The following is a 22,608-nucleotide window of genomic DNA, read 5'->3' as shown; positions in this document are numbered from 1 at the left end:
TGGGTGAGGTAGATGCCCATATAACAGGGAACTCCACTCCCAGCTCAACAGCCTACAAGTCTGTCCTGCAGCAGATGCAGGACCCCCAACCCCATTATATACTCAGGATGAGAACATTTGGTTTCATTACACATGGCTTTGCTCTTTACAGATAGAGTACAACAAAATTAGTCACTTTTATTTCAAAGAAACAGTACAAACAAGTGTGCAAAATTAAGTTTCATGATTAAATACACATAAGGTAACATGCATACTTGACATCAAATCCACAGTTAGCCGATTACAGGAGTGTGAAGGAACTGGCAGAACTGAGAACCTGCTGCTGAGCACAATTTAAATGTTTGCAACCTGAAATCAAAACCGCAAAACTGAGCTTCTTAGAAGATATGTAAAAAAATTAAACATATACCTCAAGTGGCACAGAAACATGGAACCTGTTGCCTGTGTCAGTACCAGGATGTGCCTGCCACCCCAATGTTAGTGTGTGTTCCTGTGGATGTTTGGAGATGAGACAGGGTAGACACCACAGGCCAAGGCAATTCCCTCCACACAACTGGTAGCTACAGGCACATGGACACTGCACTGAGAAGGCCCCTAAGTTAAGTAATGCTTTCTTCTGGGAGTAATTTTTAAAGTCTATGTGTTACTTTGTTCCCTAAAGGTAATGGGAAGTTCTGTTTTAACCGAAACTAAACCAGGAGACCCTGCCTCCCTTGTAGCCTGAGGACTATGCCTCAAGTGGGTGCCACAAGCATTCTGCTCTCTGGCAGGTCCGGGATGTGACTCACTCTAATGACCCAACAATGTCAGAACACTCCATAGTGTGTGCTCTGAACAGTGCTCCTCATGTGTGGTAGGAGGCACTCTACCGGATAAGCTGCTAGTATTACCCTATTGGAATTATCTAGGATGTGAGCCCTGACACACTCATTCCTACAAGCTTCCACTGACTCATGCTTGGACAGTCGGTCCCCAAGGACTGCAGGGAGCCTGCTGGCATGAAGGTATGGTGCCACTAATGCTAACATCACAGTTGAACTAAAGGGTAGTGGCCAGCAAGGGCACAAGATGCCCAGAGCCACAGAGTATCTGCACAACCGTGAGGATGATTCCTTTTGATATGGGAATGAGAAGCCTTGCTCAGGAAGGCAGACAACCATGTATGGCTTCGAGACCAAGGTCCTCGAGGGAATCCTTGAGCCCCTCACCCACAGGCCTGGGGCACTGGCACCAGCCCCAGGAATCCACAGGGCGTTGGGTGGTGGCATCAGCTGCACTCACAGGCAGAGTCACAGCTTGTCATCAGTCATCTCCAGGAACTGTGCACACACGTCCCGGACACACTCGCCCTTGGGACTGAAGAGGAACTTGTAGTAGCTGCCATCTGCACAAATAGCTGGGAGAGGAGACCACATCAATACATGATTGTTACCTCCCACAATCAAAATCAAATAAGCCTCAAGAATCCTGAGTACAGCTAGCCAAGAGTTAAAGCCTGCTAGGTACATGCCCATCCAATGAGGGTTGGCTACAGGAAAGTAGTCTGAGGTCATCTTCAGATCTGCCCTCAAAGCATTCCTGGGGACCTGGAAAGGTACTAATAACACCCTGAAAGCTGAAGGCTTTGAGTAGGACCCACCCCAGCCACAGGAGGAGGGAAGGGAACTTTGAGAGTTGGTCCAGCCCAGACCACAAGTAGAGGGCTCCCACACAGATCACTTACCAATGACTGCATTGGGCTCTGTCCCAAAGGCACAGATGCACGGAGAGCCTGATGGAACCTGAAACTTGGAGAAGCTCCACTTGGAGCTGAAGTATTTTGGAAGGAAACTGGCTGATGCCAAACTGTAGGGACAAAAAGAAAAGAGAGGCTTTATATTCACTAAGATAATGACACAGTTACTGGCTTAATTCAGAGTGCTGCTGAAAATTCTAAAATTCTTTTACAGTTTAGGACTGTTTTTATTTTTAATTAATTTTATTTTATGTGTATGGGTGCTTTGCCTGCACATATGTCTGTACACCACATGGATGCCTGGTGCCCAGAGGCCAGAAGAGGCATCAGATCCCCTGGGCCTGGAGTTACAGACAGCTGTAAACTGCCATGTGGGTGCTGGGAGTTCAAACAGGGCACCCTGGAGGAGCAGCCAGTGCTCCTGAGGGACCACCTCTCCAGCCCTGGACTGAGTGATCTCGTTTCTTACATAAAAGTTCGTGGTTTTGTATTAAGACAGCATGGCTCTCAGCACCGGAAGGACACAGGGCTCTCATGCCACCAGATTAACCCACTAAGAGCATGTCAACATTCAGGAGCCAACCTGCCCAGAACAAGTGTCAAAGAACTTGACAATAATGGGAGTGGGATAGTTAGTGGAGAATCAACCTACATTCAGTTTCAAATCCCACAAACAGCAAATTAATGAGATATGAAAGAGCTCAACCTAAATTGACATTAGATTTGTCCTTGTAGGAAACACAGGGGATCCTCTAATTTTGGGCTGTTCCCTACCACAACACTTCTAAAACCCACCTAGACTGCTTATTCCTTTTTGGATCCTCAGCTGCAAAAATGTGCACAGTGCCATGATCACTGGACACACAGATGAGAGAAGCGTCCTGATTGAAGTTGATGCTGCAGAGAAATCAGACAGAGCTTGGGTCTGTGCAGATACAGAGGACCCTCAACACACACAATGGACTAGCCCACACCCCAGCTCTCAGCACTGCTGTTATCAAAAGCAGTGACTTTAAGCATCCCCCATGGAACCAGGATCCAAGCCAGAAGTCCAGGGAACAATCTGTCCACCAGTGCCCAGTAGGTACAACTGCTGATGCCTGTGTGCCAGTGAAGGGTGTGGGGTTTCCTCAGATGACCTCCATGCCAGTTTCAGGAGGTTCAGGTGAGAAAGGCATACATTGCCCTGAGGAGGTGACTACCAAGTGTGCTGCAGCACGAAATGGCCACATGCATTCTGTACTGACAGCAGACATGCAGGAGAGTGTGCTGCACCCAAGGGCCAGGGTACACAGGCTAATCTCAAAATTTGGCTTAATACCCAAAGGCCAGGGGTGGCCAGGGTGATGCCAGGCTCTTGCTGTAGCCATGGTATGAAATCCTGCCTGGCTGGGCTTTAGCACTACATACATTGTGGGACCTTACAGATGAAGCATTCACTCTCAAAACCAACTGGTAATAATAATTACAGATAAATCAGCAAGGCCTCTACCATAAAATGGGAAGTAAGTACCACAGGGAAGTAAGCTGGAACAGAGGGGAGATGGAAAGAATGTGGCAAACATATCCATGCTGCAACAGGAGAGGAGAGGGAAGGCCCACAATGTTCCATCTTTGTGGACATTTCCCATAATAAAAATTAAAATCAGTAATAAGAAGAGCTGAAACCCACTAACCTAACAGCTCAGCCATACCCTCCCACCTGTGCTATCACCCTGGTTTTACTACTCCCAACATGAAGTCCTTACCAATAGATATTAGCTGCTTGAGATCCTCTTCGTAGCTCCTGGATTAAATGCCCTGATGAAGTATCAAATATTCTTATAAGGGTCCCCTTTGAAAAACAGTGAAGTGTTTCATTATCAACAATTTATAACTCATTAGTCTGAAACGATTTATATTAACACCCATTGGACCCAAAACCCCTTTCTTGACTCACCCACCTCACCTAAAATTCAGCATGTCTCTTGTCTGCTAACTCAGGTACAGCATGGGAGGAGTCAGAAGACCATTTCCCTGCCTGCTGCAGTTCCTCACTCAAAGACCTGTTACTTGCTAGAACAGTGTCACTTCCAATAGGCATTAAGAAGAGGATCAGAGAATAAAAGGAGAACATCAACACCAACTGCATTAACCTCCCTTAGGAAGAATGTGCTCAAAAGACTCCAAACATTTCCTTAAAAGTAAAACATGAATGGTCACAGTTTTTGTGGACAATGACCTGGCAAACCTCTGTACTATAATAAACCCATCTCCCAGCCCCATTTCTAGAGATGCAGCAGATCCCTGTGCAGAACAAGGAGGAAGACTCCCCTGCTCTCAGCTGAATGAACTGCCAGATAGTGTCCTAAACAAACCTGAAATGCACTTGATCCATCTAACCAACCAAACACTGCTCAGTCCTAACAATGGCAAGGCTGGGCTGGGCGGTGGTGGCACACGCCTTTAATCCCAGCACTCAGGAGGCAGAGCCAGGCAGATCTCTGTGAGTTCGAGGGCAGACTGGTCTACAGAGAGAGATCCAGGACAGGCACCAAAACTACACAGAGAAACCTTGTCTTGGAAAAAACAAAAACAAAAAACAATGAATGGCAAGGCTGTAAGAACCAATTCTGACAAGATGACATTGAAGCAAATTCTGGGGAAGAAAACATTAATTATTGAGGAATCCAGTGTCATAACAGTATTAAAATTAACTTGTTAAAATAAACAAACAAAGCTGGGCGGTGGTGGCGCACACCTTTAATCCCAGCACTCAGGAGGCAGAGGCAGGCGATCTCTGTGAGTTCGAGGCCAGCCTGGTCTCCAAAGTGAGTTCCAGGAAAGGTGAAAAGCTACACAGAGAAACCCTGTCTCGAAAAAAGAAAAAAATAAATAAACAAACAAAGCCAAGTGTGCTTTTAATAGCAATACTTGGAAGGTAGAGGCAGGTAGATTTCTATGAGTTTGAGGCCAGCCTGGTTTATAGAGGGAGCCCTTGCCTCAAAACAAAAACCTCAAACAACAACCACCCACCCCACCCCAGAATCCAGAGCAACAACAAAACTCTTGTAGTTATTAGTTTATCTTGTTTTTTGTTTGTTTGTTTGTTTTTATAGAGTCTCATTGCAAAGGATGGCCCCAGTTGGCCCTGAGGCCATGCTCCTGCTTCAACTTCCAAACACCAGCATTACAGATGTAAGCCATTATGTCTGGCTATAGTTAATAGTTTTATAAGTATTACATTAAATGAGTGACAGAATGGAATATAAAAAGATTTATAATTGGCAAAATGAAACAGCCTAACATTGGGTAAAATTGCTTTTACATAAGAGCATATTTTATAACAAATAGTTGAATATCTCATGCATTTACTGAATACTTGAGTTTTTGTTTTGTTTTTTTTGAGACAAGGTTTAACAGTTCTGGCTGTCCCTGAACTCACTTTGTAGACCAGGCCTGCCTCGAACTCACAGAAATCCACCTGTTTGTCTCTCACGTGCACCACCACTACTGGGCTGTTCTTACTGAGTATTTGTATCCATAAAAAGGTTGGAGCAGGGAACGATGGCATAGTAGACATCAAGTTCACTGCTTGCCAGCATTATACTTAGTAAGACTCTTTCTCAAAATCAAAATAAAACAAAACACTCCCCCAAACTACTGAGTTCTAGGTAAGTTTAGGCTACATAGTGAGTTCCAGAAAAGTGTGGAATACACAGTCACACCTTGTTTTAACAAAAGAAACATTGGCAGCATGATTTAGTGTGGAATATCTGTTGTTTTTCCTGGTAGGTAGCTGTGGCTTGCTACTGTCTGTCACCCACCATTACAAGAAAGATACCCTATTACTTAAATTAGGAGGCACAGCAGGCAGATCTCTGTGAGTTCGAAGCCAGCCTGGTGTACAGAGTGAGTTCTAGGATAGCCAGGGCTACACAGGAAAACCGTTTCAAAAAACAAACAACAAAAAAACAAGCCTGTCTTAAAAAATCAAATTAAAACAAACAAACAAGTAAGCAAACAAATAAATAATTAAACCAAAATTTTGCAGGGTGTAAGGTGCACACCTTTAATCCCAGCACTTGGGAAGCAGAGGCAGGAGGATTTCTGTGAGTTCGAGGCCAGTCTGGTCTATAGAATGAGTTCCAGGTCACTCAGCGTTGTTACATAGAGAAATCCTGGCTCAGAAAGAAAGGAGAGAGAGAGAGAGAGAGAGAGAGAAGGAAAATACCAAAATCAAAGTCAAGTTTGTAATGAATATGTAGTTTTATTATCAGTATAAAGCTGGTAAGAAAATCTAAGTCAAATCATCCTAAGTTGGCTCTGGGGTTCAGAAGTGGTAGGACGCTTGCCTAGTGTGCATAAGGCCTGAGTTTTATCTAACCCACACTGGTGAAAACAAAGGGGAAAAGAACACGAATGTCCTACATTTCTAATGGGATTCTGATGTGTGTATTCATGTATGTGAGGGTGTCCACAACTGTATATACACAATTAGAGGCCAAAGATAAATGTTAGGTACCTGTCTCTATTGCCCTCAGCCTTATTTTTTGACACAGATTCTCTCACTGAACCCGGGTAGGCTACAACGACTGGCAGCAAGCCCCAACACGGGGCTGGGGAGATGCCTCAGTCAGTGAAGTGCTCACTGTCCAAGCATCAGGACCATCCAAAACCCATTTTAAAGAGCCAGGAATGGCACACATCTGTAATCTCAACACCAGGGGTGTAGAGACAGAGGGATCACTAGTGTTCACTGGTTGGTCAGCATAGCTTACTTGGTAAGTTCCAGGCCAGTAACAGACCATCTCAAAAACAAGGTTCCTAAAGAACACCTAAAGTTGACCTCTAGTCTCCACACATGCATGTGCACACAATCACCTGCATATACACGAATAAGGTGCAGGAAGTTGAATATGGAGAATCTAAGAGTAAAAGGATTTGAAAAAAAGCCTTTGCCAGATGAGTCCATCCTACCTACACCAGCTTTAATTAATTATTTTATTTTATTTTTTTAAAGACAGGCTCTTATACATACCAGACTGGCCAAGAATAGATTCTCTTACTTCTACCTCCTAAGCACTAAAATTACAGGTATGCATCATTATGTCTCACCTTTTTTGTTTTGAGACAGGGTCTCACTATGTAGTTCTCACTGGCTGGCCTGGAACTCACTATGTAGACCAGACTAGCCTCAAACTCACAGAGATTCACCAAGTGCTGAGATTAATGCATGTGTTACCATCATACCAGGCTTTTTTTTTTTTTTTTTTTTTTTTTAAATGAGATGACATCTCACTGTGTAGCCCAGGCTAGCTTAGAACTTTTTATAATCTTACTGGTTTAGCCTTTCAAATGAGTGATGAGAAATAATGGTGTTTGTAAACTTGTATGCTTGGCATTTTTCTTCTGTCTTCTTTAATATTTGTTTGTTTTGAGACACAGTCTCACTATGTAATCCTGACTGGCCTGAAGCTTGCTATACAGACCAGGCTAACCTTAAGCTGCTGCTTCATCTTTTTGTTGCTGTTGTTGTTGTTGTTTTTTTTTTTTTTTTTTTTTTTTTGGTTTTTCGAGACAGAGTTTCTCTGTGTAGCTTTGCCCCTTTCCTGGATCTTGCTCTGTAGACCAGGCTGGCCTTGAACTCACAAAGATCCACCTGCCTCTGCCTCCCAAGTGCTGAGATTAAAGGCGTGCGCCACCACCGCCCGGCTGTTGTTTGTTTTTTGAGACAGGGTCTCTCTGTGTAGCCCTGGTTGTCCTCTGGCTCCCAAGTGCTGGGATTAAAGGTGTGCACCACCACCGCCTGGCAACCTTCAGCTTCTTAAAATCCATGTGCCTCTGCCTCCCAGAGGCAGGAGTACCACTAAGGCTAATGTAGTTCTGGAGAGCATATTCAGGGATTTGTATATGATTAGGCAAGCATTCTATCAAATGAGCTACATCCTCAGCTGAGAAAATCCTATTTTTAAAGTTACATAAAACTGTACTTGTCTAGTCAGCCTGTAATCCCAGCATTTAGGAGTCTGAGGCAGAAGAATCCAAATTCTGGGCCACTGTGGGCTATCTATAGTTTCTGAACTTCACTCTGAACAGCAATATTTGCAGATACCTAGGCTTCCTGGTGACCAGGACAGGAAGAAGCAGGATTTGCTTACTCTCTGCTATATGTCCACATACACACTGACCACTGCTATCTTTCACCAACAGCTCAGGCAACAACTAGGCAGGGTAGAGCACAGCTGTGACCTGTTCTCCCAGGAGGCTGAATTCACCAACCGATACACCACTGGCTTGTGGGCTCACCCTAATTAATGATACTGGGCTTATTGTCCTAAGTAGAAACCATATTAAACAGATACTAATTTTCAGAGGCCTGTGCAATGGTCAGCAGATAAAGGTACTTGCAGCACAAACCTGGCAACCAGAGTTCAATGCCTGGGACCCACACAAATAAAAAGAGAACCAACTCCACAAAGCTACCCCCCATCCCTCCATGCCACACATACTCAAATAATCTAAAAGTAGATATAAATTTTTGGTTTTCACTTAAGACAAAATAAAGGATAACATGGTTCTGGGATTTTGAAAAAGCAATGCTCTCCCATAGGCTCAAATGTTTCAACACGTAGCTACCAGTTATTGTTACTGTTTGAAGAGATTATAGAATCTCTAGGAGATAGAACCTTGCTGGAGGAAGAGGAAGGCTTTGAAAATTCATCACCTGCTGGGCAGTGGTGGCACACACCTTTAATCCCAGCATTCGGGAGGCAGAGGCAGGCAGATCTCTGTGAGTTCAAGGTCAGACTGGTGTACAAAGAGAGTTGAGTTCCAGGAAAGGCACAAAGCCTGTCCCGAAAAACCAAAAAAAAAAAAAAAAAGAAAAAAAAAAAAAAGAAAATTCATTGCCTACCCTCATATACAGTTTGTTCTCTCTGTGATCTCTCAGCTTCCTGGTCTAGCTGTCTGCTGCCATGCCTCTCCTGTTATTATGGATTCCCCCTCTGGAAGCGTTAAGTCAAAATAAACTCTTCCATGGTTGCTTTTGGCCATGGTGTTTTATCACAGGAACAAATAACTAATACAATGGTCAATATGCCAAATTTTAAGATATGGCAATTCAGTGAGGAGATATTCTTAGGCAGGTTTGAAAGACACCTGAAGTGTCATCAGACAACCAAGACGTAAGGTATCGCTCTGCAGCCCTAAGTGGCATTGAATTTAATAGCCTCTCTGTCTCAGCCTTCTGAGGGCTGTTATTACAGACATGTGCCACCACACTCAGGTCAGCATTCTATCTTTATCGTATTTCAACAACAAATTAGGCTTGTAAAGAATAGGAAATAAAGCAATGTGTGAAGGCATGGCCTAGATCCCTTCCCATAACTAGACCAGACTGGCATGGATGGCCTGCACTCACTTTTTCAGATGCGGTTGCAATTCTTGTTCCCTGCAGGTTGAGAGCAATACAGCTCAGGACACCCTCATGTGCAGGAATGTCCACTGGTGGCTTCTCTGTGCTGGCCAGGTCCACAAGCTGCACGTGGCCGGTGTGAGTGCCGGGGAAGGCGAGAAGGGAGTTGTTACTGTTGGGACACAGGACACAGAGGCCTATGCAGAGACAGAGAAAACTGGTTGGGAGATGACACTGGCCAAAGCCTGTTTCCTCACAACCCAAACCTACTTCCTGCCCTCAAGTCTGCAGTCACAAGTTAACTATTTGTGTATTTACCTCAGAATCATAATGACTGGAAAGAATATCAGGGCTGACAAAGCTGCTGCCCATGACACCTGCTTATAACAGGGAACATTTGCTGAACAATTTACTACTGAACACATTTATCAGGTGTCTGTCTTCCATAATGCCAGTTACTGAGAATACAATAAAAAAATTACAAAATTTAAGAACTACTCCATTAGCAATAACACAAAAACCCTCAAATACTTAGGAGTCAATCTAGAAAAAGATGTACCACACTATACAGAGACCCAGACACACTTTCCAAGGCCACGGATGGAAAAGCCAACTTTGCCTGTATAACTCATCCACAGCCTTCAAAAGACACAGCTAAAACCTCAGCACACAAGCTGACAGGGAGAGTTATGAGGTAGAAGAAAGGTCCTAAAAGACCAAAAAAAATGTGTAATGTAAGACTGGAAGATTCATGTTACATAATTTTAAGATTAACTTTAAAGTTCTAGCAATAATGGCAGAATGGTATGGGCATATGGATCATTGGAAAAGAATGGAGAGTCCAAAAGAGACTTGATTCTTACTGATCAAAACAAAAGGAACCAAAGTAATGTAACAGAAAACAAAAACAAAACCAAAAAGCCTGTATCAAAAACAATTGTCCTCAGCAGGGTGTGGTGGAGCACAGCATCTGTAAAATCCTAGCACTCGGGAGGCTGAGGCAGGAGGAGTGTAAGTTGGAGGCCAGCCTAGGCTACGAGACCCTGTCTCAATAAACAAAAGTATTCAGAGAGTTAGACATGGACATCCTGGCTGGTGTGTCAGCTACTCTGGAAGCCGAGTCAGGAGCACCTGAAGTTCAAAACTGGCCTGAGCAACCAAGCAAGACTTCATTCAAAAGAAAAAGGGAAAGAAGAAAGAGAGAGAAAAAAGGAAAAAAAGGAGAAAAATGAAGGGAAATATGGGGGGTGAGTAATGTAACTTATAGCACAACGCAATTTAAAAAATTACAATTTTTGTGACAGTAGGAGGGTGACAATTGAATACACAAGTTAGTCATAAACAGTCTACTCCAAAGAAAAGACGAAAAGGCCAGAGCTCAGTGGCTCCCAGTGTGGTTAGCTGGTGGCTCAAAACTGCTGGGGAGGCAGGTAGCAGAGAAAGAATCCCCCAGACTGTGGTAAGGGTATAGCTTCAGAATTCTCGTCCAAGATGCTAAGGGAGCTCAGGCTGGCGGGAGGCAAAAGCTAACACTCCTTCAGAGTGTCTGAGTGTGCACAGGACAGACCCACCACAGTTCCACTACTCAGACAAGGACCCACTTGGGGTCAGGGCACCCAGGCCTCATCTTTATCCCCACATGGACCAACTTCCCATGGCTGCTCTTCCTCTCCAGCTCTCACCTTTAGGGTTATAGCAGGTTTCAAAGACGTGCAACTGATGGGGATTGTGTGTGAATGTAAACACCTTAATCATGGAATCCAAAACCACCACAATTCTGGAAAGAAAAATGCAATCAGAGTTCCTCTCCTCAAAAGTAAAATAAGCATTTTGTGATTTCTGTTCCCATTTTGAAACTCAGAAGTACCTCATACAAAAAGGACTGGGCTTTTATTTATTTTTTTTGTTTGTTTTGTTTTGTGATCAGGGTCTCACTTTGTAGCTCAGCTAGCTTCAGCCTCAAATTTGCAGTAGTCCTCTTGCCTCTGATTCCTGAGTGCTGGGATTGTGAATGTATACCAACACACCTGCTTTGTTTTGTTTTTTTGAAATAGGGTCTCACATAGCCCAAACTGGCCTTGACCTTGTTATGTACTGGAGGGTGACCTTGAACTCATTATCTTCTTGCCTTCATTTCCCAAATGTTGGGATTATAGGTGTGTACCATTACTCCTGTTAGAAACAGGTCCCAGTGTGGCCAAGAAGACAAAAGCATAAGGGTTGAGCACAGCTGAGTGGGCCCATCACCTTTCAGAGGTCAGTCTCAGAGAAACTTGTGAGCTTAGAGAAACATCATGACCAGACATCTCAACTAGAACATTAGCGCAGTGAGATGTATCACAGAAGTACGCTCTCATACTCTTAAAACATTTCTATAATTAAGGAAATTGTGCCAGGAGTAGTCGCACATGCCTGAGAAAGTCCTTCCCGTCACTTAGGAAGCTAAGGCAGAATAGCAAGACTTTAGGGCCAGTTTGGGCTACCTAGTAAAACCCTGACTCAACAAACTAAAACAAGAACAGAATAAAACACCACCTAAAAAGTTTTCAAGTAGAAGTTTGGGTCCAGTATTTGCATTATTAAGGCCTCTAAGCACTGCCGTAACCAACCTAAGAATGATGTAGGAACAGCTCCTATATACACTCAACTTTCTGAGCAGTTTTTTTCTCTACAGGGAAATCTTTTTTTTTTTCCCATTGGTTTTTTTCAAGACAGGGTTTCTCTGTATAGTTTTGGTGCCTGACCTGGATCTTGCTCTGTAGACCCGGCTCTGCCTTCCTAGTGCTGGGATTAAAGGCGTGCACCACCACCGCCCGGCTATACAGGGAAATCTTAAGAATATGATGATACATAAATCACATCCAATTAAAACCCATGTAATGAAGCTCTTCTTTCTCTTGGTCAACAAGCCAACAGGAAGAGCTCTGTAAGGCAGTGCTGGGCAGGGCCTGCTACTCTCAGCAGGTGAGAGTCAATGGCAAGAGCAGCTTCCAAATTCTCCTCTACTGTCAACTTGGGAACACCCAGTAAAATGTAGCAATTGACAAGGCTTCACATGCAGACCTGGAGACATCCCCATGCCTACCCAGAACATCCCTCTGAAGAATCTAGAAGCCAATTAAATTTCTAGCCTTCCTCAGAGCAGAAAAACAAAAACCAAAAAAACTCTTCTGCTATGGGTCACAAGCTATAGTTACTGACATTTTAATACATTGTTCCACAGAAAATCATTGCATCTGGTCTTAAAGAAATCAAACTTCACTTAGAAGAGTAACATCAAACCCACCTATCTCTCCGCAACTTGACAGCCTTGACCTCTGTTGAGAACTCTATCTCGATGACTGTCTTCTTCTTCAGGTCATCCCAGATCATCACTGAAACACCAGAAGAGTGCATGTGGCGTCACAGGTAGCTCACAGTGCCAAACTGTAGATAGCACCTGACCCATGAGGCCAAACATGCCCAGAAGACATACCTGGCAATGGTGGGGTACAGCCAGGCTTATAAGGCTAGGTGGAGCTTACCCCCAAAACCCTCTCTACTCACTTGCACCCCATCCCTATGCAATAGACACAAGCACAACCAAGATCTTAGGAAACCAATCTGTCTTACACACTCAAGCACAGTGCCACCTCTTTGAGCTAAAAAGTAAGTCTGACTATAGTTACTAAGTGTTTAAACGCTGAGAGAAGCCTGTTTCAAAAATGAAAACTGGGGCTGAAGAGATGGCTTGTTGGTTGAAAGTGCTTTCTGCTCTTCCAGTGGACTCGAGTTCAGTACTGAGCACCCATGTCTGGCAGCTCACAATCACTTACAACTCCAGTTCCAGGGAATCCAATGTCTTCTTCTGGCCTCCTCTGGCACCCACAAACATGTGGTGTACACTCAAACACACATGATAGATGTTTTAAAATGGGCTGGGAATATAGCTTATTGTTGAATATTGTCTAGTATGCCTTTTGAGGTCTTAGGTCCAGTTCCTACCACCATAAAGAAAAGGGGAGAGTAGAGGACCAAGTGGGAGAGGGAACGGCAGGTGGCAAAGAGAAGGCTCAGTAGGTAAAGGTTCTTGCACAAGTCTGGTAACCTGCGTTCAATACCTGGAATCCACACGGTGGAAAGAGAACCAATTTCTGAAACTTCTCTCTTCCCCACCCCATGCATAAATAAATAATAATTTTAAAAATCTTTAAAAGTAACTATAGGCCAGGTGAAGGTGGCGCACGCCTTTAATCCCAGCACTTGGGAAGCAGAGGCAGGCGGATCTCTGTGAGTTTGAGGCCAGCCTGGTCTACAGAGTGAGTTCCAGGAAAGGCGCAAAGCTACACTGAGAAACCGTCTCGAAAAAAAAAAAAAGACAGGTAGCTGGGAATATAGAACTTAGGTTCATTTCATGGTAGCACAAAGAAAAGAGGAGGACAAGATTCTAAAACAAAGGCATAACTGCAGGGCTAACCTGACCCAAGTGCTGACTCTTATTTCGCAAGTTCACAGAGCTCTACTGAGAATGGTAAGCCTGGGATTCAGAGTCACCTCTGCCTTTGCACATGGTCCCATTTCTTTTCTTTTTGGGTACTTGATAATAGAACCAAGGACTCAAGACACCCCTGAGGTACCCTCCTACCCTCACAATCCTTTCCTTTTTTTCCTGCATCATACCTGAGTTATTCCAATTCTCTACCAGATACTAGCTACCCTCCCAATACACCCTCAACTGACACTTTGTCTCCACTGTCCCCAAGGTATGTCCTGCTCCCTTTTCAAGCAACCTTCCATCTTCCCTTCTTTCTAGGTCTTTTTCTCAAGCTTTCTTCCTTCAGATGAGACCAGTTATGTTCACTTCCTCCTTCTAACAAAGGTGAGATTAAGCTCAACTAAGCGTGTGATGTCTACATTGAAAAGCTATCCACCCCTCATTTTATGAGGGCCATACCTCTTATCTGTAATTTCCTCCAACATATATAACAACATGTTCACACCAATGCTGTAACCCATGCACCTACAACCAGCCTGGCTCCTTGTTCTATGTGCACAATGAGTTAATGTCTCTGAGCCCACGGCTTTCAGCAGGGGAAAAACCTTCCCTAGACTCTGCTTTACCCTGAATCATGACTTATACCATACCAACCTACAGGTGAAGTACTCCCCACCCATCAACAGTTGACATCCAGCCTTCCCATCCATCTACTTTCTGGAAACTTCTTTCCCAGTGGTTTTCAACACCTCAGAGGACTACTAGAGAGTCTCTCATGTAGTTACAGACATAGGATGTTTTACAAAGTTCAGGATACCACTATATACATGACAAAGTTTTTAAAGATAGGACTACTGTACCTTTGTTGGGAGGATATTTTGGCTTTTTTCCACCACCAACTAAAGCTAAATAGTTACAGCGAAATAACATTTCCACGTGGCCAACTCCTCCTTCTAAAAATTCTGAAATGATAATTTAAAAAGGATAATTTAGTAAGTTAAAATATTTAACAAATGGAAAAAGTGAAAACCTACAACACTCAGCATTCCACTATTTAATTTAATTATTTACTGATTTTTGAGCCAAGGTCTCACTATGGTAGCCATGGCTTTTAAACCTCACTTAAAACTTAGAGATCTGCCTGCCTCTGCCTTCTGAGTGCTAAGATTAAATGCATCTGACCTAGCTAGCATTTCATTCTTATACTATTTTAAGTGTATGACTGCTTTGCCTGTATCTGTGTACCATGTGTGTGCCTAATGCCTGAAGAGGCTAGAAGAGGGCATAGAAACCCTGGAACTGGTATCACAGACAGTTGTGAGCTGCCATGTGGTGCTGAGAATCAATATTAGGTCCTCCGGAAGAGCAGCAAGTATTGTTTTTTTGTTACTGTTTTTGTTTTTTCGAGACAGGGTTTCTCTGTGTAGCTTTGGAGCCTGTCCTGGAACTCACTCTGTAGCCCAGGCTGGCCTCGAACTCACAGAGATCTGCCAGCCTCTGCCTCCTGAGTGCTGGGATTGAAGGCGTACACCACCACACCCAGCTCCCAAATTCGTACTTTAAGATACAACAAGACCTATTGATGAAGAAGCAAGAAGTTGTGGTATACACATGTAACCCCAGTACTCAGGAGGCCAAGGCAGGAGGATTAAGAACACAAGATGGCTCAGTTGGTAAAGAGTTTGCCATGCAAAGCCTGACAATCTGAGTTTGAGCTCCAGAACCTATATAAATGCAGGAGAGAACAGAACCCACAAAGCTCTCCTGACTTCAACATGTGCACCATGGCATGCAGGCATGCAAAAAAGGAGCACAAAGCTAGCTTGTACTATATACAAAGACTGTCTAAAAGTAAATAAATAAACAAATAAATTCAAGTATACTAAAAGTGCTAAAACAAAGCTAAGCCAATTAGTGACTTCATGTGTGGAGTGTTTGTGTACATGAGAATTATTCCAGCTATCTGCTGTACTAAGTGTGTAATGCTCAGGGCGTTCCCAGGGCTAGATAAAGCTCAGGGGAGCACCTGCTTTGTATGCACAAGGCCCTGGGTGGAAAGGAAGGAAGGGAGGAAGGGAGGGAGGGAGGGAGGGAGGGAGGGAGGGAAGAAAGAAGGGAGAGAGGATCGGTTGGTCACAAATAATATATATGATACAACATACCATATAACAGTGACATTATTGTTGAATCACAGTGATCTTATCTTTAGTTTTGATGTCTGTATAGCTAGTTTTATGTCAACTTGACACAATAGAGTAATCTGAGAGGAGAGAACCTCAATTGAGAAAATGCCTCCCTAAGATTTAGCTTTAAGCTGGCCTGTAGAGCATTTTCTTTTTCTTTTTCTTTTTTTTTTTTTTGGTTTTTCGAGACAGGGTTTCTCTGTGTAGCTTTGCGCTTTTCCTGGAACTCACTTGGTAGCCCAGGCTGGCCTCGAACTCACAGAGATCCGCCTGGCTCTGCCTCCTGAGTGCTGGGATTAAAGGCGTGCGCCACCACCGCCCGGCCCGAGCATTTTCTTAATTAGTGAGGGATTGATGAGAAAGGTCCAGCCCATTGTGGGGGGTGGGCATCCTTGGGTTAATGGTCCTGAGTTCTCTAAGAAAGCAGGCTGAGCAAACCATGGGGATTAAACCAGTAAGCAGCAATCCTCCATGGCCTCTGTATCAGTTCCTGCCTTCAGGTTCCTGGCCTGTTGAGTTTCTGCCTTGGTTTCTCTCAATGAATGGTGACTTGGGATATGTAAGCCGAATAAACCCCTTTTCCTCTCCACGCTGCTCTTGTTATGGTGTTTCATCATAAGAATAGAAGACAGGAAAAATAAATAAATAAATAAATAAAGCCGGGCGGTGGTGGTGCACGCCTTTAATCCCAGCACTCGGGAGGCAGAGCCAGGTGGATCTCTGTGAGTTCGAGGCTAGCCTGGTCTACAGAGCGAGATCCAGGACAGGCACCAAAACTACACAGAGAAACCCTGTCTTGAAAAACCAAAAAAAAAATATAGGAAGAGAAACTAAGCTGAAAAACCCTTTACTTATAAAAACTAATCATAAATATGAAAAGCACAATTATTTTATTTATCTGTACAATTTCTGGTTGCAGCTTTTGAAAATTTTTATTTTATGAAAACACAGATTAAGGAGCTTAGCAGTTAAGAATACTGGCTGCTCTTCCCAAGGACCCAGCTTCAATTGCTAGCACTTCCTAAGTGCTAAGATCAGAATGTCAGGGTTACAGATATGTGCCATTATACCCAACTATTAAAATACTTTGAAAGTGCTTGGACATTTGAAGAGTTTAAAAGTCTCATACACTGGAATTAAACCCATGATCTGATTTGTCTAGTTTTACATTCATCAAGAAAAGTGTGGGGCTGGAGAGATGGCTCAGAGGTTAAGAGCACTGACTGCTCTTCCAGAGGTCCTGAGTTCAATTCCTAGCAACCACATGGTGGCTCACAACCATCTGTAATGATATCTGGTGGCCTCTTGTGGCCTGCAGACATACATTCAGGCAGAACATTGTATACATAATAAACAAATAAATCTTAAAAAAAAAAAGATTTTAAAAAAAAAGTGTGAAAAGTACCCTGCATTAAATATACTTTGTTCTTCCAAGCAGAGGTAGCAGGGGCTGAAGATGTGTAGAGGAAGAGAAGCATAATAATTCATTAAAGAATGCAGCTTGGGCTGGGCGGTAGTCCTGTACGCCTTTAATCCCAGCACTCAGGAGGCAGACAGACAGATCTCTGTGAGTTCGAGGCCAGCCTGGGCTACAGAGTGAGTTCCAGGAAAGGCGTAAAGCTACACAGAGAAACCCTGTTTCAAAGAAAAAAAAAGAATGCAGCTTGGTCACACTTGTCCCTTGATATAGCCAGCACAAGGAAGACCTGTAAAGACACATGTCAGCCCCAGTTTACAAAGGGCCAAACTCTGCTTGCTTGTTTCTCAGTTAAGGCCTTTTCTCTAGACTGAGGTGAGGGCTAATAAGGGAGAAACCCAGGAAATAACCATCATTCCCTTACCTTGTTTCTCTTTTTCTTTGAGTGGATCGGTGTTATAGACTCGGAATCCATTTTCCATCCCACACGCAAAACATCCTAAAGCAAGAAACATGAAAGAGATAAGTAATCCCCATGACTGTTGCTAGCAGAAGGGGTCCAGGGAAGCCTCTATTACATGTTCAAATCATATATGCTGTGTACTAAGCCACAGCTACTTCAGAAGCATCATTTCCTGGGATGTACTTCGGATTGCAATTTAACATGCAGTTTCCCCAAATAAAAGGTACTACTGCTAGGAACTGAAAAAGCACCCAGGTCTCAAGATGATATGGCGATTCCTATAATCATGGCAACATAAAACTACATTGATTAACTTCAAACATGGTGCTCAACGATTATTCAAATCAAGCTTCAGCTAAGAGAAGGAAAACCAAACCCTCCAATTTTTTTTTGTTTTTCCAATTTAATGTTGAAAGGCTTGGTTCCTCGAAGCAGCTGTACAATGTGTAATGGGTTTAAAGGAATACAAAGGTCCTCTGAGGTGCCATCCTACCAGCTCTGGTTCACCTCTTCACCTTTAGAAACAGAGAAAGACACCTGCTGCTTGCCTCTGGTCTCCACATAAATGTGCTTATATGGGCACCCACACCCGCCCCCATACACACATACAAAGTATTTTGTAAACCTAGCAAGAGCAGCCAGTCAGTGATGGTACATGCCTTTTATTCCCAACACTTGGAAGGCAGAGGCAGGAGGATCTCTGAGTTTGGTCTACAGAGTTCCAGGACAGCCAGGGCTACACAGAGAAACCCTGTCTCAAAAAACAAACAATAAAAAAAAAAAAAAAAAAAAAAACCACAAAAAGCAAAAAAGCCCAACCAAACACAAACCCAAAACAATAATGACAAAAAAAGCAGCTATAAAGTAGGCTAGGTGGCGGTGGTGCACGCCTTTAATCCCAGCACTTGGGGAGGTAGAGCCAGGTGGATCTCTGTGAGTTTGAGGCCAGCCTGGTCTACAGAGCAAGATCCAGGACAGGCACCAAAACTACACAGAGAAACCGTGTGGGGGGAGAGGGGGAGTAAATCTATAAACCAAACCAAATTATGACTGACTCAACTGCTTGATGTGAGTTCATACTGTTAAGGCTTAACTCTAGCCAAAAACTTTGGTATTAAAGTCTATTTCTTTTTCAGACAGGGTCTCATATAGCCCAAGATAACCTTGGAACTTCCGATCCTCTTGCCTCCACTTCCCCAGTGCTGAAATAACAGGACTGTACCACTACTCCCAGTTAAGGGAAGTACTAGTTTAGTACAAACCCATGACCTCATGAAAGCTAGGTATTCACTCCATTAACTGAGCTACATTCCTGTGAAAGGTCTGAGTAAGAATGGCCCCGATGCCAGGCGCTGGTGGTACATGCCTTTGATCCCAGTACTTGGGAGGCAGAGGCAGGCAGATTTCTATAAGTTTGAGGCCAGCCTAGTCTACAGAGAGAGTTCCAAGACAGGTTCCAAAACTATACAGAGAAACCGTCTCGAAACAAAAACAAAAAAACAAACAAAAAGAATGGCCCCCACTAGTTCATATATCTGAATGTTTGCTGCCTAGTTGGCGAAACTGTTTGGGAAGGATTTGGAGATATGGCCTTGGAAAAGTGTGTCACTGGGGCAGGCTTTGAGGTTCCAAAAGCTTATACCATTCCCTGTCTGTCTGCTTCTTGCTTGTGGATCAGATGTAAGCTCTCAGCTGCTGCTCCAGTGCCATGCCTGCCTGCCCACTATCAAGTTCCCTGCCATGATGGTCATGTATTCCAACCCTCTGAAACAGTAAGCTCCCAATAAACTCTTATATAAGTTGTTTTGGTCATGGTGTCTCATCAGGGCAACAGAAAAGTAACTAAGACAATTTGCCAGCTCAAAAGCTATTTTCTTCTTTTCTTTGGTTTTTGGAGACAGGGTTTCTCTGAGTAGCCCCAGCTGTCTTGGAACTCACTCTGTAGACCAAGCTAGCTTGAAACTCAAGAGATCTGCCTGCTTCTGCCTCCCAAGTGCTGGGGTCAAAGGTATGCATCACCACACCTGGCTAAAAGCTAATTATTTAAGGAACTGTATAATTATTAGTTCTGTAAAAAGTTTGATTACCAAAATGTATTCAAAAAATTACCAGTCTTTTCCTGTTGTTAAAAATTCAGAATGTTCAGCCAGATGATGCTCACTGTACATTTCACCCCTAACATGTTAATGCTAACTGTGCTCCTTCACAGTCCCCACAAGGGGACTAACACTGCAAATCATCAGGTCAGTAATTCCATGCTGCTCAAGGCCACCACACTTGAGTCTAACTGCTCTCTTCCAAGAACTGCCAGTGCCTTCAAAGGTCAATATTAATTCTGCCCATCTCCAATTTAAAGGAAAGCTTTCTACACCTGTCACAGGATGTACACATTTTCTACACCCTAGCTTGGTTTTACTTTAGAAATGTTATAGCTATCCTAGAGGTTTGGATTATATTGAATGCATCCTTCAATCCTCCTGAAATGCCCAGCACATGAACTCCAAGTAAATATATACAGATCAGATACACAATAGTACTATCTGCTTAAAATTATTTATTTTTTGTACCCCAGAACCTCAAAATAAATTATTTAAAATTATCTTGAGAGGGATGGTGTGAGTATGGTGTATGAAATAGGAGTATCAGCATAGTTTAAGGCCAGCCACTGTCTATATAGTGAGACTCCCTCTCAAAAAAACGAAACAGCCGGGTATGATGGTGAACATCTTTAAGGAGGTATAGGGAGGCGGATCTCTGTGAGTTCCAGGACAGCCAGGGTTACACAGAGAAACCATGTCTCGAAAAAACAAGAAAAAAATATTGAAAGGGGAACTTGGCATCGGAGGCAGGGGATACAATCTCCACCAAGAGGGGTTCCCGCCCACATCTTGGAGCACAGCACGCAGTGGCAAGAACATCTTCCCCAAGATCCCAAATTCAAAGAGCAGTTCCCGGAAAGGCAAATCACCTAAGTCCTTTGATTCTACTGAACAGAAGAAAATACTACAGGGGAGGGCGAGGTGTCTTGCTGGGATCCGCATCAAGGCGAGAACCTACACTTGACGAAGGTGCCAGAGCACAAGAACCATGACAAACTGCCTCTCCGTGACGACACCCGATGGCAACGTAAGCGCTTAAGACCCTTACGCCGGGCAGTAAGCCTGCGTGGTCTAGGCACCCAGTAAAAAGTGAGGCTGCTCGCAGACAGAGGCAGCGCGCCCGCGGGGGGAACTCGCCACGCTATGGTTGCTCTGGCTGGAGAAGCGGGGGATGGGGGTGTCTCCATACAAGGTTGGGAGAGCTCCTGCCACAGAGTAAGTCTGAGGTCGCAGGGTGTAACCGAGGTCTCCCATTAGGGGTACGGGAGACACTCCCGACAGGTCCGGGGCCCTGCAGTAAGTAGCGACAGCGTCGGGTCGGGGTCTCCCGGAAGGGCTGGGGTTTTGCCACAGAGCTGGGCCCGGAGTCTCACCATGGTCCTGGTTGAAGCCGGCATACAGCAGCCCGTTGCCGTGGGGGTTACACGGCAGGAGGTTCATGGCGCTGTTGCGGGGTCCGTCGCTCCTCAGCACCGCATACCGCTCAAAACCAGACGATCTATCCGGTCGCCCGGCGCTAGGGCCGCCGCGGCCGGAAGCGAGGGTCCTAGGGGCTTGCGTCGTACGTGTGTCGTCAATGCATGCGTCGTCAGTGCGCGCGGACCTGTTGGTGCGCGTGCGCACAACCAGCAAGCACGAGCGCCGAAGACGTCCAACCCAGGGAAGTTGGTGGCTGGGGAATGCCAAGCTCGTCCATAAGGGGCGGGGCTGGACAGAGGAGGAGCTGCGGAGGGAGGGAGGTGCTTAAGCACTCACAGTAGGGCAGGACTGACAGGATCCAGGACTTGCTACGGAGCAGACCGCCTCCCACATGCCTGCGCACAACCCAGTTTCCCCGAAACCCTAGCCACGATTCCACGGAACACACGTTCCACCAGAAGCAGCCTCCTTGTAATGGCACCTGCGTTTTTCAGCGGACAACTCCCGCTCCACCCAAGAAACAGACAGACTATCCGTTGTGTCTTTCTGGGCTCTCCAGCAGTCTGACACGTCTTCCCACAGACACAAATTCCCAAGAGACATCTCCCTAACTCCAAGAGTCTCATAGGACACGACCCCATAGGAAAGTCGTCCCCACCGGCACTTAACCTCGGGGGACTGTTAGCTGGGGTGCCTTCGTCACAGAGGTTTGGACTCCAGTTAGACCAGAGTCAAACTGAATGGCTATGGAAGCTGGTGCTTCTGCTCTACTACTACTCATTCTCTGGTTCCCTTCTTTCTCACTGGCCCCTCCCTAACTTTACTATTCTTTCTCCCTAGTGAAGACATATAGCATCTTGGAAGCAGAGAGTCATCATGCGGGAGTCCTGTCCTTGAAAATCTGGCCTCCAGGACTTCAGAACTATGAGAATCATACTTCTATTATTTATAAACTACCCCGTCTTGGTAATTTTTGTGGCAGTTCTTCAAATGACCCAAGATATTCTCATCCTCCTCTCTGCCCCACCCAACAACCTGGGAAGGAAGTGAGTTGCACAGGGAGAGCTTGTGAGCCCCCTTCCCACCTTGCAGCCTGATTTCTGTTACCTCACTACAAGCAGATTGATTTTGCTTATGAAACTCACATTTAATTTGATAAAGCTTTTTTTTCCAGCAAAGTAAACCTGGAATCTCCAAATGTTTGCAAAAACAAACATCATGGCACCTACAATGCCCTTATATTGTCTACATAATTTTTAAAGATTTATTTTTTTATGTATGTGTGTGTGTGTCTATGTGAGTGTATGCCATATGGGTGAGGGTAACCTCGGAGGCCAGAAAAGGAAATTGGATCCCCTGGAGCTGGAGTTACAGGTGGTTATAGCCACCAGATGCAGATGCTGAGAACCAAATTCAGGCCCT

The 22,608-nt window shown here is 44.5% G+C and overlaps 1 protein-coding gene across 1 annotated transcript; it reads right to left on the bottom strand.

The window, feature by feature from the left end:
• Positions 1-152: 152 nt before the first annotated feature.
• On the bottom strand, positions 153-21,323 carry Wdr45b (WD repeat domain 45B). Its single transcript, XM_052759943.1, has 10 exons — positions 21,141-21,323; positions 17,630-17,704; positions 14,466-14,567; positions 12,418-12,505; positions 10,814-10,908; positions 9,138-9,328; positions 3,484-3,569; positions 2,531-2,632; positions 1,724-1,845; positions 153-1,396 (listed from the first exon to the last, which is right to left on the bottom strand). The coding sequence occupies exons 1-10, from the start codon at positions 21,205-21,207 to the stop codon at positions 1,290-1,292; spliced, it is 1,035 nt and encodes a 344-aa protein (XP_052615903.1). The 5' UTR covers positions 21,208-21,323; the 3' UTR covers positions 153-1,289.
• Positions 21,324-22,608: the final 1,285 nt, after the last annotated feature.

The sequence above is a fragment of the Peromyscus californicus genome, unplaced genomic scaffold, assembly GCF_007827085.1.
Source record: "Peromyscus californicus insignis strain IS unplaced genomic scaffold, ASM782708v3 Scaffold_3__1_contigs__length_106647218, whole genome shotgun sequence".
Lineage (NCBI taxonomy): Eukaryota > Metazoa > Chordata > Mammalia > Rodentia > Cricetidae > Peromyscus > Peromyscus californicus.
Note: the sequence above shows the minus strand (reverse complement) of the source record. Positions and strands in the feature narration are given on the sequence as shown.